The sequence below is a fragment of the Sorex fumeus genome, unplaced genomic scaffold, assembly GCF_029834395.1.
Source record: "Sorex fumeus unplaced genomic scaffold, SorFum_2.1 ptg000007l, whole genome shotgun sequence".
Lineage (NCBI taxonomy): Eukaryota > Metazoa > Chordata > Mammalia > Eulipotyphla > Soricidae > Sorex > Sorex fumeus.
In genome coordinates this window covers 51,263,087-51,280,815 of record NW_026606064.1, presented here as the reverse complement: position 1 = coordinate 51,280,815, position 17,729 = coordinate 51,263,087, and the positions used below count along the sequence as shown (strand labels likewise).

The window sequence follows — 17,729 nt, the reverse complement described above, 5'->3', positions numbered from 1 at the left end:
CTTGAGCTCAACTAGGGCCCAGAAAAGGTAAACTGAGCTCTCACAAAGACACAAGGGTGGGCAGACTCGAAAAGTCTGATTTAGGAGGCCAGACTGGGAGCTTGGAGACAGTGAGGCGAGGGCTTGGTCCCCTCTATGCTCAGGACACAACTCCAGACCTGCAGAACCAGAAAGTCTGGTTTTATCAAGCTCCCACCCCCACCCCAACACCAGCCCCAAGTGACTCAAAAGCAATGGTTCAAGAACCAAGGATTCCAAAGCAGTTTCCTCCTCCCCCTCACCCCCAAAACAAAGACCCCACACTGACAACACCAGGAGGTGATGCTGGGGGAGTTGTACTGTGTGACTGTGTGTGTCTGAGACCTTCCCTAGAAGGTCTTCATCGACCAGGCTGACTCAGGTTTATATTTCATTGCTTTCTCATGGGGAAGAGATGCTGGCTCTAAATCATCTCTACTCCCTGGTCTGTTACCTCCATACTCCATCACAAGCATTTGTAAGCCAGCGGGCAGGGTAGACCAATTGTCTGCAGCCTGAGACTCAGGGGCACATGCCAAATCGTTGATCAAGTGTGAGAAGGCTAAGCCAAGGGAATATACCATATATGAGTGTGTTTGACTCCAGCTGGACAGAACAGAGATTCTAAGCCTCACTTACACGTTGCAATCATCCCGGCATCAAAATGGGCCTGGGTTTAATGTGGGGATTGAAGTTTGGTTTGGCCTGGCAGTGTTGGGGGACCACACAGTGTTGGGGAACCACACCCTGGATCAAAGGGGATCAAAGGCAGAGCTTGATCCCACGTGCAAAGCAACCTGTCTAGCCTTTAGATATTTTAAGCCACCGTTCAGCCCTTGAAACCTTTTGAAAGGTCCCGAGTATCTCCAGGATGTCAGGAGAGAAGGAGAAGCTCACTGTGTGTAAGCATTTGGGGAGCAGCTTACTGTGCTAGGATGCGCTCACAGAAAGCCAGGCAAGAGGGCTGCCCAGAGCTCCTCCTTCACCCAGCGAGGTGAGATGGAAACTCTGGGGGCACCTTGGGACAGGAAGCCTTGACAACTGTGATCTGTCTCTAATCCAGTGTTGATTCACCAGGAGGCGCCAGGAGAGCCAGGGGCCAAGAAGATAATGCGGGCAGCTTCTCTTTCTTATCAGGGATCAAGGCATTGGCTAGCTAAGTCGGAGGTGTGTGCTCATTATCTTGTTTGGATTAGATCACCAGCTGTGCCAGAGCAAAGGTCATCCTGGTGCCCTTCCGCAGGAACAGATGGGGTGCAGGCTTGTCTTGCCCAAGTCCCAGGGTGTCCAGCTCACTGGCCGCAGGCAGGAGCGTGTGGGTGGGTAGCTGAGTTTCCGGCTGCAGTCTGTCCCTAGGGACAGCAGCCAAGCTTCCTTACCAAGGAGACGTCCTGCCCCATGCACGTACCTCTCTGGGAACCTGCAGGACAGGAGAGGAGAATCAACCCCGATTTCCCAGACCTCCCCTTGCTTCCCTCCCTATCCTGAGCCACCTGGAGGAAGCTCATCCTCAAGAGAGACTTACTCAGAATTTCTGCCACCAGAATACCATGAGTGGATTTCAAGGCCAGTTGTAGAATACTGAGCCCTAAAATTGGCACAAGGGAGCCAGGAGGCAGAAGGGTTTTTCTTTTTTAATTTATTTTATGGTTTTATAATCCAGACATTTTTGTTTGTTTGGGAGCCACGCCCAGTAGTGCTCAGAGGTCAGTCCAGCCCTGTACTCAGGAATTGCTACTGGTGGTGCACTGGAGATCATAAGGGATGCCATGAATTAAACCCAGGTCGGCAGTGTGTAAGCAGAATACCTTATCTGCTGTACTATCATTCAGGCCCCTGGTTACATAATCCATACAGGGACCCAAAGATATGGTACAGTGGGTAGGGTGCACTGACCTTGCATGCGGTTGACCCCAGTTCAATCTCCAGCACCACATAGGGTCCCCGAGGCCTGCCAGGAATGATCCCTAAGCACAGAGCCGGAGGCAACCCTGAGCACTGCAGGGTGTGGCCCCCAAACAGAAACAAAAGCTAATTGCCTAGACAGGATCCTACAGTCCTAGGAAATGAGCATGTTGGGATCTAAGGAGAGCTGACAACTTACAGACCCAACTTCTGAATCCAAGGGCTTACTCAGATGTGGCATCTTATTCAACTCTTGCTCTAATTCATCCCATCCTTGGTCCTTAGAACAGGCATGCAGGCCAGGCTGAGCCCAGGAGAAGATTTCTGAATGGCAGCATTGCCCAAAGTGACAGTACCACCGTGGAGCTGGGTTAGCCCTGGAAGTATCCCCAGAGGTGCAGGTCGGAGATAGCACTCGTTCTATCCTTATGTACCCATTGCCCTTGCAACATGGCCTTCTGAACCAGAAAGAGCAGGAAGGTCTGGGACAATTGGCTACAACTCTGGGAAGCAGAATTAGGGACCACTTGGATGGGTCACTACCCCACTCAAAACCCCACACTTAAGATGTGCAGCCCAGGAAGAACAGTCTTAGGTTCTCGTAACACCTCTTTTCTGGAGCTAAGCCCCAGCCAAAAAGATAATATAGCAGGTAAGACTTACATGCAATTGACCTGGGTTCTATCCCCGGCACCCCATATGGTCCCCTGAGCCCCATCAGGAGTGATCCCTGAGCACAGAGCCAAGAAGAAGCCCTGAGCACCACCAGGTGTGGCCCAGTGCCCCAAAAGAAGCACAAAGTCCCCTGTGCAGCAGCCCATGGGGTGTCAGGTCTGCCAAAAGTGTCCCCTCCTGCTCAGACTGCACCTCCTGCTCAGACACACAGCACCTCCCCCACACCACTGGCATACTCCCAGGAGTCATCCTAGCTTGTCACACTGAGGCTCAGGCACAGGCCTCTGAAAGGCAGGAGCCTGATAGCAAAGACCAGACCTGCTCACAGGAGCTTTCAGTCTTGTGGGAAGGAGGAGGGGGGTGTGCCCATCCCCACCCCCACACCAACGTCTGCTGCTCCATTCCTGGTGGTGCTGTGACCTCCAGCCACTAGCTTCTTAGCAGATAGTTACATCCAGAGGGGGCAGATGAAAGGAACAGAGGATGGTCACCCTTAAAAGTTCCTCGCCTCAGCCTACAACCCCAGAACTCCTATGACCCCCATAATTCTCCACACTACTCTCACACCCCCATAGCATTTACACTCCCACAATTCTCACTCCCCCTTCCTCTACCCTTACAACCCTAGCACCACCTCCTTACAATCCTTACACTCAATCCTACAACCCTTATACCCCTTCCTACAACCCTTATGCCCCCTCCTACCACCCAATACCCCTTCAACACTTACACTGTCACAACCTTCACAGCCCTCCTATAACCCTCAGTCATCCTGTAGTACTCACCCTCCACCAACCCTCACATCTCCATCTGTAACCCTTACACCTCTGCAGTACCTCAACCCTCACACTCACCCTACAACCTTCACTCCCCTTACAACACATACACACCTACAACCCTCACAAACCCTACAACCCTTATACCCCACAAAACTTTCACCCCACATACAACCCTCAGCCCCCTCCTACAACCCTCACAGTCCTATAATACTTACACCTCACACCCTCACAACCCCTCATACAATTCTTACAGCCCCTGTAATATTTATACCCCTCGTACAATCCTTACATTGTTTTTACACCTCTTACACTGCCTCCTGCAACCCTTATACCCCCACAACCCTCATACCCCCTCCTGCAATACAATACTTACACTTCTCTATAACCCTCACACCCTTGTACAATCCTTACATCCCCCACAATCATGCCTCCCTGAAAACACTTACACATACTCATATAGCCCCAGAACCTCCTACAATCCTTAATCCCTCTGACTAGAACCCCTATGCACACACACACCTCGCCCCCACAATCTCGGTTTAAGAGTGCTTGTGTTCACAGATGTCTTGCTTCAAACTCTATGCCTCTGGCGATACAAAGAAGGTTCTGGGATCACATACATGGGGTTATTCTATAATCAGCTATAATTTGATGTCTGAAAACTGACATGCTTGATTTATTATTTATAAAAGCAAATGCCATGCCAACCAAGCTATTTCCATTGTGTTAGCTCACATCCCTTTGAAGGATGCTTTGCCAATCTGGTTCATACACAGTAAGGTTGGGGAAGAACTGGGTGCCAGGGCTCCACAGAACCCACCCACTAGTCACCCTCTTCCCATCCAACTCTCCAAACCATCATGAGATGCACATAGGCACTACGGGCTAGGGCTAAGTGGGTGAGTTTGTGCCTTGCATACAAAGCCCTGGGTTCAATCCCTAGTAACACACACACACACACACACACACACACACACATACACACACACACACGAGAAGAAGTCATGGTTCCCCTCTGTCTAAAATATTCTTTCTTCTCCACCTTTGAAAGTCAGCTTATCTTTTAAAGTCCTGATTTATCTCCTGGCCCACAAAGCTATTCCTCTGAGGAGACCTCAGCCCCCATGCTGGCCCCCATAAGAACAGATTGAACCTCACCTGTAGCTAGTTGCGGTATCTGGTTCCTCGCCCTGTGGACCAGAGCACCTTGCAGGCAGAGACCAGACTGAGTCCTCAGTGTCTTCGTGTCCCTATATCTTGGACCCTGCATGTAGCAGCTGCTCCCTGAGGTATGCTGAGTGAGAAGCAGTCTGGGGAGGAAGGAGCCTTGTCAGGGTCTCCCACAAAAAGAGTCCTTTTGGTGTTTTTTGCATTCTAGGTGGGGTGGAAGTCCAAGCTGAAGTAAGAATTTATTATTTAATGTTTATTTGGAATTCTTTTCTCTTAGCTATCAAACAGCAATTATTTTTTACATTTTTAATTTGCTTCTTTGTTTTGGTTTGGGGGTCATACCTAGTGCTGTTCAGGGCTTACTCCTGGCTCTGAGCTCAGGGATTATTCCTGGCACTCAAGGGACTACATGGTACCAGGGATCAAACCCCAGTCAGCCACATGCAAGGTACCTTACTTCCTGTAATGTCTTTCTGGCCCATGCACCAATTATTTTCCTACTGCCACTCTTCCAAAGCCAAACACACAGAACCTAAGCTCTAAAGCCCTGAGTTCCAAAATGGGAGAGGAAAAGGGCTGGAAGTAGTGCGAGCTTGACAATGCTCCTTTACTGGCTTCTTATTACATTGCTGCTTTTACACACAGTAATTTATACTGCGATGTCGGGCCTCCAGCCAGCTCTTGGTCTTCGTAATTAGAATTGTATTTTTCCCAAGAAATTCATTTTTAACAAAATTGTATAAAAACAACCACCATAAATCCCTCTGGAGTTTGCTATAAGGAGTCTTTGCCTGTATGAAAAAGTGATTTCCAATTTGTTGCTAGCTAGGTTCCATGAGCTTTTCTATGCTTCTCTTGCTTTTATATAACTCTGAGACTGTGGGATCCACGGGGCTAGTTGCCAGTGTAGACTGGTGGCTCAACCTACACACAACAACTCCAGGCTGGCTCTGCTCCTCCACCCAGACCCTCCAGAACCAGAAATGGCTGTGTCTTTAGCTCCCACATCCAAGCTCCTTCTCCATTGCTCCCTGATGTCTCTCATTATTCTTTGAATTCCTTCAAGTGACCTGTGCCCCCCCTGCCACCCACCCACTTCACGTTCTTGGCCCCTATGGCCTATACTTGAGGAAAGACTAAGAGACATGTTTGCAGGCAAAGGGTTTGGGTTTGGTTTTGGTTTGGTGGGTATATCTGGTGGTGCTCAGGGCTATTGCCCTCAGGGATCACTCCTGGCAGTGCACAGTAACCATATCAGGTGCCAAAGATTGCACTGAACTGGTTCGGATTTGCATACAAGGCAAATGCCATACTTTCTGTAACCATCCCTCCAGCCCCAGCAAAGTTTGATGAATGATCCTCAATATTAGCAGCAGAGGTTCCAGACAGAGGGACAAATATTTAAGTATGAAATCCCGGCATCAGTAAAGGGGAAGCATTTCAGAGAGCAAGGAGATGACCTGCAAAGGACTATTCAAGCAGTGGGAAACATGCCTTCTAATCACCGGCCCCCCAAATGCCCACCCTAACCATGAGTGTGGAGTCAAGGGTGAGCGGCTTGAGGTACCTTGTAGATAGCGTAGCCGATGCTGAGCATCCCCTCTCCTAGCCTCTTCTGCCGCCTGCGGTTCTTCTGCATCAGACCCAGCAGCAAGGTGCAGAGGGGCTCGCTGGCACTCTCCTCCTGGCTGTCGTCCACCTCGTCCAAGGAGATTTTGAACTGGGGGTTGGTCCAGTAAGTGGCTGGAAGTCAGTCCCCCGGGAGATGGCGGTAGCCCCCCACACATACAGGATGATGAGGAGAGAAAAAGAAAGAGAAGCGCCTGATTATGCCCATGGATCGATGGTGAACTCTAGTCACTGCACCTGAAATGCAGGCCTGGAAGGTTCTCTTTCTTTTAAAGGTTACCAGTTCTTCTTCCCATCTCCCTTTTCCCTCCACTTCTCACCAGTGACACATCCCAAAGCACAGGGAAACTTTGCATCTGTCTGTTTGCTCATCCAGAAGCCCAGACACGTCTGGCTGGGACTATTACAGGTTCCCTGGACCCAGAGCTACACTGGGAAGGAGCCCATAGCCTTCCAGGCAGGCCTTACTCAATAGCTTCTGCAGGGCAGTCAGTGAGCAGACACATGCTCCAGTCTTCAGCTGGATGGGAGGAACTCGACTTGGCCATGAATGGCCTCCACATTTTCAGTAATAAAGCATCCCAAAGAAGGAGACCCAAAGAAGCGGGGACAGAGAAGTTCCTCCATGCTCTGAATAAAGACCCAGTGGGATGAGATGACAAGACAATCACAGGGGCCCGGAGTTGCTGCTTACCTATCAGATTGCTTACTCAAATCCATTGTCCCAGAATCTCCACTTCCAGATAGAGGTACACATATGTATTTTTTATTTAGGGCACAAATATGTGGATTTCAAAGCCAAGTAACTGCAGATTCCAGGGGGGGACAGGAACTTCTTGTAATCTCTGCGTACCTCATTACCAAAGGCCAAGAGCAATCCATCTCTTCCCGACAGCTAGTTGGCAGCACAGATGGGAGAGTGATTCCGTGCCTGCAGATACCTCAGGCACCCCCTACAGTTCTGAGCTCCCAAAATGATCCATGCAAATTTCCTACTCATTTTCTAAGAGCCTGCTAATGGCGAGCATATTTTAATTTGTCCCAAATGCGACATTTCAGCAATCCCTACATTTTTTTTTTGTTTACTCCTTAACAGAATGGGAGGAAGAGAATGGGCCATAAAAATAATCCATCCCATTTGTCTAGTGCTACACGGTTTTCACAAAGCACTTCCAAAGGTGGATTTCACAGCTCCAGGCTGGGCATGAGGGACGCTGAGGCTCAGCGTGGGGCACAGGACTGTCCAGGCTCCTGCCGCCTTTAAACTGAGCTCAGAGCATCTCCGCAGCTGGAACCAGGAATCCAGGGGCCAAAGAGGGGGAGTCACAGGAGGAGAGAAGAGACTGAGTTAAAGCCCCCCCTCCCCATGGGCACCCGTGTGGGCGTTCAGTACGACCCTGGCTCTGATGTAGCTCTGTGGGGGAGAAAGTGATGGGGGGGAGGAGGCAAGCCCAAGGCACACAGGACTCAAACAGCCTCCCCCCCCAGGAGTCCCCTAGGGCACTGTGCCCTTGAGTCTAAGTAAGTGTGCACTCTGCATTGCCTCCTCTGGGAGCACATGCTCTGTCTGCACCCGCCTGGGGAGGGGTGAGGTGGGGCGGGGGCAGCTGCTGCAGTCCTGGTGTCTCCTGAGAGCTGCAGGGCTGTGGCGTTTGCAGGGGGGTCATCCCGGGTGCCGCTGGACTCGGGACCTAGGATGAGCCTGCATGCGTAGACATGAGTGAGCATGGGTGAGCCGGGGAAGGCTCCCCGCCTTAAAGGAGCCCCAGGTGGTGGCCGGCAGCAGAGCATCCCCAGGAGCGGGGCGGGGTAGTAGCAGTCCCAAGAGCAGCCAGGTGAGCTCAGCATGGTGCCAGCTGGGTTAGTACCGAGGAGGATGCCCTTCTGTTTGGACACATGGCAGCTGAGATCAGCCCCCAGGAGCCTTCAGGCCCCAGTCAAGCAGGGCCTTGACAAGAGTCAGGCCCACGGCATGCCCGGGACTGTTCGAGGATGTCTGAAGCAGCACATGTGAGAACACCCCACTGGGAAGCATGCTAGAACGGGACAGTCGGCAGCTGTGGGCCTCACCTGGGTGGTTCTGGCAGCCCCCTGCGGTGGAGCCCCGTGTCCAGCGGCCGTTAAACAGCACCAGGTTCCACTTGTGCACCTCCTCACTGCTCAGCGAGTCAGGGGACAGGTTACAGATCTCCAGGCGAGAGAACTGCCTCAAGAAATCTGAGAAAGCCATCCTGTGGGGGCGGAAGGAGCCAGGGCTGTCAGGCAGGAGATGACTGGGGAGTGGGGACATGGCACAGAGGGAGTCCCGGGTTTCATCCCAGGCTTTGCATGATCCCCAGGAGCAGCCTCTGAGCACTGACAGGGGAGTGGCTCCAAGCACTGCAAGGTGTGGCCAAAATAGAAGAGAGACAGACTGACAGACAGAGACAGAGAGACAGACAGAGAGATGGAGAGAGATGGAAGGAGATGGAGAGAAAGAGATGGAGAGAGACAGACAGATAGAGATAGAGAGACAGAGAGAGAGAAAGAGATGGAGAGAGAGAGATGGAGAGAGGGAGACAGGGAGAGGGAGACAAGAAGAGGGTTATAGGAGATATTGGCCTGGTCCAAGAGGCGCGGCCTGCATGCCAGAAACAGGAGCAAGGCAAGCTGTGCTCACTGACAGGGGGCCGTGCCCAGACCCCCTGCTCTTCTCAGCTCTGCGCTTCTGCACAGAACCACCAAAGCTGCTGAGCCCTGTCCTGGACGGCACCCAGGAGGCAGCCCCAGCCCGCCCCTGCCTGTTCATCTCTGCTGTCGGAGACTCAACAGAACAGAAGCTGGGGCTTCCCTTCACTGAGCAGAGGGACGTGCTGACTGCCAGGCTCAGGGTTTGGAGGGTTCTGGAGTCTTAAAAACACAGGCACAGTAGTTGAATTACACTAGGCCACACACACACTCACATATACACACACTGGCACACTCACTTTTACACACACAATAACACACTTTTTCACACTCATACATTCACACACACACATATACTCACATACCCTCACTCACATACTCTCACTTATATAGTCACACAGTCACAAATAATTCCACACACTCAAACACACTCATACACTCACATACACACACCCATGTACACATTCACACACTTTTACACACTCACATTCACACACTTTTACACACTCATACTCATATACTCACACACATATATATACACTCACACTCACATATATATACACAAACTCACACACTCTTACTCATATATTCACACACACTGTCACAAACACTTCCACACACTCATATACTCACACTCACATGTTCATACACTTTTGTTCACTCCTATGCTCATACACTCACACACACTTGTATGTACACACATTCATATACTCACACATACACACTCACACACTGTCACACGCACTTCCACACCCTCAAACACACTAATATACGCATTCACACACACATACTCTTACACACTCACACACATACACACATGCACAAAAACCACACTCCCCAGCCCCAGCCAATCACCGCACTGAATTCTGGAACAGCCAGAGCGAGTGTGCCAGTGTCAGACCCAGGAATAAGCGAGTTCAGGGCAGCCGTGCGCAGCTCTCACCAAAACTCTCCGTCCTCTGCATTCTTGTCTAGCTCTTCCCTTCGCCGGGGATCTATGGAATTCCACTCTGGGGCACTATGGGGCACAGGAAGGAATGAATGAATTTTTTAAGAAACAGCAGCAGCAGAAGGGATCATTCCTTGATGGCGGGTCAGCAGGGAAGATCTGCCCTCTCTGCAACCAACGCTCCTGGGCATCGTGGGCACCAACAGGAGGGCAGTGGACAGAACAGGGCAGGAACAGGCACAGACTGGCAGGGCTGGGGAGGAGCTCACAGTGTCACTGTGAAAACTCCCATCTGGGCTCATCCTTCAGTCCAGGGAAAGACATTGATAGGACTGACACTCTCTGAGCACAGGGACCCAGTCCCTTTCCTGCACCGCACAATGACAGCTGGGCCCTGCCTTCCTTCAGCTGTCCTGTCACCCACGGAGGTCTGCTGGTGGCCTTTTCATGCCAATACCCAGCTATTTGGTCCAAATGCCATCTCCACCTACCTGGCCTTTACAAAGTGAGACTTTCCTAAACCATGTACATAATATCTAAATGAGAGCAGCATCAACATCTCTCCTCTCCCTCTCTCCCCCTCTCTCTCTTCACTCTCTCTCTCTCCTCTCTCTTCTCTCTCTCTCTCCCCCCAGTCCCCTCCTTCTCTCCTATCCCTTCTCCCTCTTCCCTGAATTCTGTCAGCAAAGCCCAAAGGCTTCCCCTCACCTGCAGGGAAGCTGATGCCCACACAGTGACCAACCCCACCCCCTAGGGATCAGACAGGAGCACTCCCACAACTTCTCCAATCCCCTGGAACATGATTTTATGAATTGGGTCAGAGCCAGTGATACATCTCAAAATGGGGTTGTCATCAACAAAGATTAAGGCAAGTGTTGGCGAATCCCCATTGGGACCCAAATCTCCCCACTCTCAGAGGGGAGTGACCAGCCCTGTAGCCTACAAACGGTCCAAGAAACCATATGGTCTGGCCCCAGGATGCGATAGGACAGACACAGATATTTCCTTGGTGGCTGTCCATGGTCCATCTTCCTGTGATAGACGGCCTGTGAATCATGTTATACATATCCCAATCGCCCAATGTCAGAAAATAGTTTCTCCACCCCAATAATTAGGCTAAACTTTGGGCTGTGCCCTTAGCACCTTCCAGCCTGGGCAAACAATATATAAAAGTGGCCTCTCTGACCACTGTGTCCCATCCTTGGACCTGTCCCTGCCTATAGAGACAGGGTGGCAGCAAGGGACAGAAAGTCAAATGAGCCCTTTGGTGGCTGTGGATTAACGTGGCCAGACCAACTGAGAAACCCAAGGAAGGGGGTGAGGGTAATGAGGAGGTGGGGTGGCCAACAAATAAGATCAAGGATCTTGGACACTCTGGTGATTTCAAGGTGAGGTGACTATGTACATCAAAGCCATAAGAGTTAACACGAGTGTGAACAGGGCAGGGGACCCAAGCAGGTGCTTTGCCTTGCATGCAGCCAACCCTGGTTTCATCCCTGGCAACCCATATGATCCCCTAAGCATTGCCAGGTCTGATTCCTGAGGACAGAGCCAGGAGCATCCTTGAATACTGTCAGGTGTGGCTCAAAAACAACAACAACAACAACAATAATAAATGAGTTTGCTAAGGAGGCCGGGTAGGGAGATGGAAGGAACCTTGGATCATTAGTAGGAGCACTGACACAGCGGGTGGAACACTGTGTTAAATTCTAGTATCAAAAGCTGCTCAAACCAAGCAGTCCAAATAAAAATGAATTCATGTTCTAAAAGAAAATGTAGATGGCTTAACAAAATTAATTTAACAAAAGTGTTAATTATGTGACAGAATTTTTATTAAAACTCTGGACTAATCAGGAATGGAAAGGTAGCAGGATAGATGAAGCATTTGCTGCATGCAGTCAACTCTGCTTCGATTTCCAGCACCATAAGTTCCCCAGAGCCCCACCGGGAAAGACCCCTGAACAGGGCCAGGAGTAAACCCTAAGCGCTATCAGGCGTAGTCCAGAAACCAAGGAAACAAACCACCAAATACCACTCTGGAGTAAGTCAGAAGGAGAAAAACAAATATATTGGATGATCTCATTCAGACAACATCTCAAGAGTAGCAAAGCAAGGGAAACAAAGCAAAACAACACAGAAAGGACTTGGACTCTTCAAAATGAAGGCTTCCGGAGGAGGATGGGAGGAATCCAATGGGCTAGGGTGGAGGGATATTAGTGCTTTGGTGGTGAGTGTGGTGTGTAATGCACTTCATGAAATTGTACCCTTAACTCATACACAGTCTTATAAACCAACCTTACCTCAATTTAAAAAAAATACATAAATCACTATAAAATAAAACAGCCAGAGTGGTGTGTGTGTGTGTGTGTGTGTGTGTGTGTGTGTGTGTGTGTGCCTTTTGGTCAGTGGACAGAATTAAGGTGTGGATATTTTCTCAGTCCTAAGCCTGTCATGAAACCTCTACAAAGGCCAACCCATAACCCTTGGTACAGAAGACAAAAGTAAAGACGTGCAATATGGTTGAGTACACAGAAAGCTCCCATTAGAAACTCCCATCAAGTTCCCATGTCCCCTCAAGAACATGGCATTTGGCATTTGGCATTTAGCTCCTGGTACATGGGTGTGTTGGAAGGGAGTTATGGAGAATGGCCATTTCTGGTGGCACCTCCTTAGTGACATAATAGTGGTGCTAAAAGGGTGAAGATCTTGGTATCCCTTCCTCTCCACCCCTCAGCACCACAGAGCAAGGGGCAATGATCCACAGGAATGTCAAGGGAAACCCCTGTGTCAGGAACCATCTCCCCTGGGTTTTCTGTGCTGGGAAAGGCCCACCCAACAGTCCTTTAGGAGTTTGCTGCAAAGATCAATCCCTGCCTGTAATGAGCTGCATCACTGCCACTGCATGGCAGCCCACTCCCGGATGACCTGGCCCTTTCTAAGTATGATTTTCTCTCGGGACTCAGGGCTGTGGCCTTTATCACAGCATCCCGCACTTGCGGAGTGGAAAGAATCTGATTGCCAGTGATCGATTCCACCTTTGGATCACAGAGGTGTGGTGAGGTTGGTGCCGCTGACCCTTCAGCACTGAGCAAAACTGAACAGCTCTACCAAACTTTCAAAGACCAGGGAGAGTCTCAGAATCAAAGACCCCAGCAACGCGGGTTTTCCTTTTGCTCTTTGAACTCTGTACTCCTCTTTTCTGAATAGTCTGTACAGTTGGTGGACACAAAGGGTGATCATGGCTGCAATGAGCGGAATGCTTTTCTGCAGAGGGAGGAGAGGACTAGAGGGAAGGTGGGGGACAGTGGGAAAGAAAGAACCTACTTGTCACTCCAGGCTCCCGTCCATTCCACTTCACCCCACGGATTCCTGAGTCTGATCAACTTCTCTGAGCGGCCACGGAAATCCACCTGCGTGGAATACACACACAAAAGCAGTTGAATTGCCGCGCTCTGGTGCTCACACATCTCTGACAGTTTGCCTGTGATTTTTCAAATGTCCCAGCATAACCATCTTTTCATTTTTCTCCAAACGCTTTTAGGTCTTTGTCAACTGTTTTTCACAGTAGCATCGACTCATTTGGGGCTCTAGCACAATTATAAGCTTATGTCTCCTTTAACTTGGTGTCATATTCAAGAGTTGATAAAGATTGACTCTGTTCTTGATATCTAACACCCAATGACACTAAAGCACTGTCAAGACAGATACTAATAGCACAGCAGCTAGCATTAACGGGCACCGACTATAAGTTGTTACGCATTTCAAAATGCATTATGTCCCAACTTCTTGGGAGCTGGGTGATGTTGTTCTCTTTATTTTATAGTACAAAAACTCTGAAACTCAAGAGAAGTTAAGTGATCCAAGATTACCTGCTGGTAAGTGGCAGCAGGAGAACAGGCACCTAACCTGTCTGTCCCCAAAGTCCATACTTGTTAAGTCACACACCATCTTGCCCTGACACCTATTCGACACTATTTGCACTTAGGGACACCTGTATGGGGAATTGCTTGGTTTCCATTGTCTTACTCTCCTCTGTAACTTCTATCAGACATTGGGGTTTTTTTTCCCTTTTTTCTTTTTAATGAATAACAAGAGCCTTGGCCATTGTGAACTCCATAGCAAAATCAATGTCTTAATGGTAGCACAGTTTTAATCTAGCACATACTTCAATGGTAGCACATACTTCACCTTAATTGCTAGTTGTATTGTGTGTATGCCTTTTCTCAAATATTTTCTGGAAGGAGGGGGGCTATAGTGACCAAAAAAATAATAAAAAGTGAAGTCTTTGCTTTCTCCTTGGGTTGGGGAGAGAGGGATACCTGCCTTGCTTTCCATGAGTTTAAACCACCGACTTGAAAGGCAGGACAATTGTTTCTGCCCTTTTTCTCCCACATGGGCATCTTAAGGGCTTCTGCTACTTTCTATATTCAAGCCTCCTTTTTGGAAAACATGTAGAATATAGGCATATATTATAGGATATAGTTATATATGGGGATGGAGTGAGAGCACAGTGGGTAGGGCATTTGCCTTACATGCGGACAACCCGGGTTTGATTCCTCCACCCCTCTCGGAGAGTCCAGCAAGCTAGTGAGAGTATCCCACCTGCACGGCAAAGCCCGGCCAGCTTCCCATGATGTATTCGATATGTCAAAAACAGTAACAAAACGTCTCACAATGGAGACATTACTGGTGCCCTCTCAAGCAAATCAATGACAACAGGAGGACTGTGCTACAGTGCTACAGTGCTACCGTTATATATGACCATTTCTAAACATTTCCTCTGCAACTTTCTTTTTTCTCCCCAGCCATATCTAAAGGCGAGGTGGTGGGGGCAGGGGGGGCCGTACATTTTGCTCTATCCATGAAACTGTCACTTGAGAGGATCCATGTGAAGGGTCTAAAGGGCCTAGGAATGAGCAAGAAGCAGCTGCCTGTGAAAGGTGAGGGATTCTGAGCAGGGGAGATGCCCCTCAGCAGAGCAGGGAAGCTGTGGATGATCCCCAATTTTTTCTCTGGGGAATATGCTGGCTGCCTGGTCATATCCCTTCCCAGAACCTTCCCTTTTCCTCTGTTGTCTTTTACCTCTTCAATGCCAGTGACAGAATAAGCATGGCTCTTCACCAGTTTCTGGCTGGTGATGGCTTCGGTTTCAGCAGCACTGGACACCTGCAGTAGGAATGACATGCACTCAGGGTGGCAGGTCCCTGCCTGGCTGGCTGTGTCCAATGACAGTGCTATCAGGGGACACAGTACACAGCCATGAGGAACTGAGTGTGGGACTGGGAGTGTGGGTGCAATAACTTGACCCTCTGCTTTTAACCCTGCCATGCCAGAGAAGATGCCATATGGCTCCAGGATGAACCCACACTACACAAAAAGCAAAAACTTCTCCAGGACATGGCTCTTGATATGTCCTCAATCTAGAACATCCTCCCTGAGTAGAGTCCCCATCACCCTTCCTCTTTCAAAAGCTCTCCCCACCACACCCCACTCGTGACTTCTCCCAAAACACATTTATCCTGCTGGGGGTATTAGAGACAGCAGAAAGGGGGCATGTTCTTTCTGTTTGTTCACATGTCTAAATGTGCCCAGCAGGAGCAAGAGTAAAAGGAAGAGCCAGCAGAGGGTCAGGTGGTAACAGACTCAGGACCTGTGGTCACCATGCTCTGGTGTCCCAGAAACATGGTCAGTTCATGCCTTCTGCAGGCCATGATCCCTGGGGTAGGACCTCCCCACTACCTCGCACCTTTTCTTCAGGGGTCTCAAAGTCTATCAAGCATTGTCAATCATCATATTTGTATTCTAGAGTCTCAAGTTGGGCCTACAAATAGTACAGGGGGTAAGATGCTTGCATTACATGTGTTTGATGCTGGCTCAATTCCACCATCTCATATGGTCCCCCTGAGCATGGCCAGGAGTGATTCCTGAGCAGAGAGCTAAGGGGAAAGCCCTGAGAACTGCTGTGTGTGAGCCAAAATTGTTTTTAAATAATAATAATTTTTTAAAAATCCAAGATTACTAAGTAAAAAGTGGAGATGCAATGGTAGAACATAAGATTCGGGCTTTAAGGCCATATTCTCAGGACAATTCCCATGTCACTAAAGGGTCTCTCCAGAAACAGGCTCCTTTGATAGGACTCCCCAGTTTCAACCCACTAATCATGGCTTAATTAGTCCTGTGTGACAGGGAACTACATGGCACTGGACTTGCCCAGTATGTTGTGGCTACTGCTCTGTCCCCAAACCTGCCCAGACCACTTGCCCCCCTCCAATCCCTTCCCTACCACAGGTGGGGAGAGGGGCAAAGAAGCCATCCTTGCTCACATCAATGGAGCAGGCCACCAGAGACCCTGTGCGGAGGGCTTTCCGGATGATGGGGTACAGATTGGCTGGTGGCTTCTTCAGGTCAAAGAACTCTGAGATGCCGCCGGTGAAATCCTCAAACCCTTCCACAGTGGATCCTCCAGAGAGAGCCTCATAGGAGCCATTGAGCCTGTTGGCAGAGAAGGAGAGTTTCACCTGCATAGCCACCGGCCACCCCAAGGGACCACAGCGTTGGGAGCAGGAGTGTCATCTGGAAGGAGAGGAGGAAAACCTCTGACAACTTGACCACGGGCCAGAAGCCTCTGAGCTCAGCACTCTGGATTACATCTCAGACCACCACTGCCCAAGCACTGACTAGAAAGCAATCTTCCCAGGTCTGCTGAGATAGCACAGGAGTTAAAGCACTTGCTCTACATGCAGATCACAGTTTTATTTTTTTATTTAGCACAGCGGTAAGGCGTTTGCCTTGCACGCAGCCAACATGGCCGACCCGAGTTCGATTCCTCCGCCCCTCTTGGAAAGTCCGGCAAGCTACCCGTGATGTATTCAATATGCCAAACACAGTAACAACAAAGTCTCCAATGGAGACGTTACTGGGCCCGCTCGAGCAAATCGATGAACAACAGGAGGACAGTGACAGTGACAGATTTATTTCTTATTTTTTTCTTTTTGGGTCACACTTGGCGATGCACAAGGGTTACTCCTGGCTCTGCACTCAGGAATTACTCCTGTCGGTGCTCAGGGGACCATATGGGATGCTGGGAATTTATCCCGGGTTGGCTGTGTGCAAGGCAAACGCCCTACCCGCTGTGCTATCACTTCAGCCCCCAACCCCCATTTTAGTCCTAGAGCTTTATATGGTTCCTTGAGTACCACCATGAGTATACCTGAGGACAGATCCAAGAGTAAGCCTTGAGCACCAATGGATGTGTCTTTTACTAGAGCTGCCCTGGTCCCAAGATTCCTTGGGCTTGAGGGCATGTGTAAGGTTGAAGGAGTTTGTCTCAAAGCCCCACCCCTCGGGGCCTGCTTTGGAAACAGGACTGGGAAGAAGCCAAGAGTTCCAGTCAATGGAGCTAATTAAAATCCCCCCTGCGCCCCACCAAAAAAGGAAAAGAAAAAAGGATGTGCCAGTGAGGAGACTGACACCTGGAAAAGGAAGACAACATCCTTGAGTTTTATATCTAAGGACACTTGTGTTCCTCTTCATCTGGGGGAGCACTCCCCTCTGATTGGGGGCTGGGGGCTCCAGTGGCAGAACATATACCTACCAGGTTCCGGCCCTGAGGAAGGCCCTGGCATTTCACATAAACAGACTCACACTGACCTGACCATTGACTGTGCGGGTGGAAAGAGGAACAAGCTAAGAGGCGGAAAGGCTAAGTAAGGGCCTCCCTCAACCCACAGATTCACATGGGGCAGAGCTGAGCTTTTACTTACTCATTTTGTTATTGTTTGGAGAACGCCAATGGGTGCTCAGGGCTTACTACAGCTCTGTGCTCAAGAATCACTCCTGGTGGGGCTCCAGGGACCATATTAGGTGCCAGGAATCGACCTGGGGTTGGCCACATGCCAGGCAAATGCTCTACCAGCTGTAGGATTGCTCTGGGCCCA

The 17,729-nt window shown here is 49.8% G+C and overlaps 1 protein-coding gene across 1 annotated transcript in view; it reads right to left on the bottom strand.

Moving 5' to 3' along the window:
• Nucleotides 1-17,729, bottom strand: part of CAPN8 (calpain 8) — a 70,692-nt gene that overhangs the window by 21,542 nt on the left and 31,421 nt on the right. The window contains exons 5-10 of the mRNA XM_056107049.1: nucleotides 16,116-16,284; nucleotides 14,875-14,958; nucleotides 13,117-13,202; nucleotides 9,787-9,861; nucleotides 8,247-8,407; nucleotides 6,103-6,290 (exon numbers count right to left, since the gene is read on the bottom strand). Of these exons, the coding sequence (XP_055963024.1) occupies nucleotides 6,103-6,290; nucleotides 8,247-8,407; nucleotides 9,787-9,861; nucleotides 13,117-13,202; nucleotides 14,875-14,958; nucleotides 16,116-16,284 (763 nt within the window). The remainder of the gene's footprint in view (nucleotides 1-6,102; nucleotides 6,291-8,246; nucleotides 8,408-9,786; nucleotides 9,862-13,116; nucleotides 13,203-14,874; nucleotides 14,959-16,115; nucleotides 16,285-17,729) is intronic.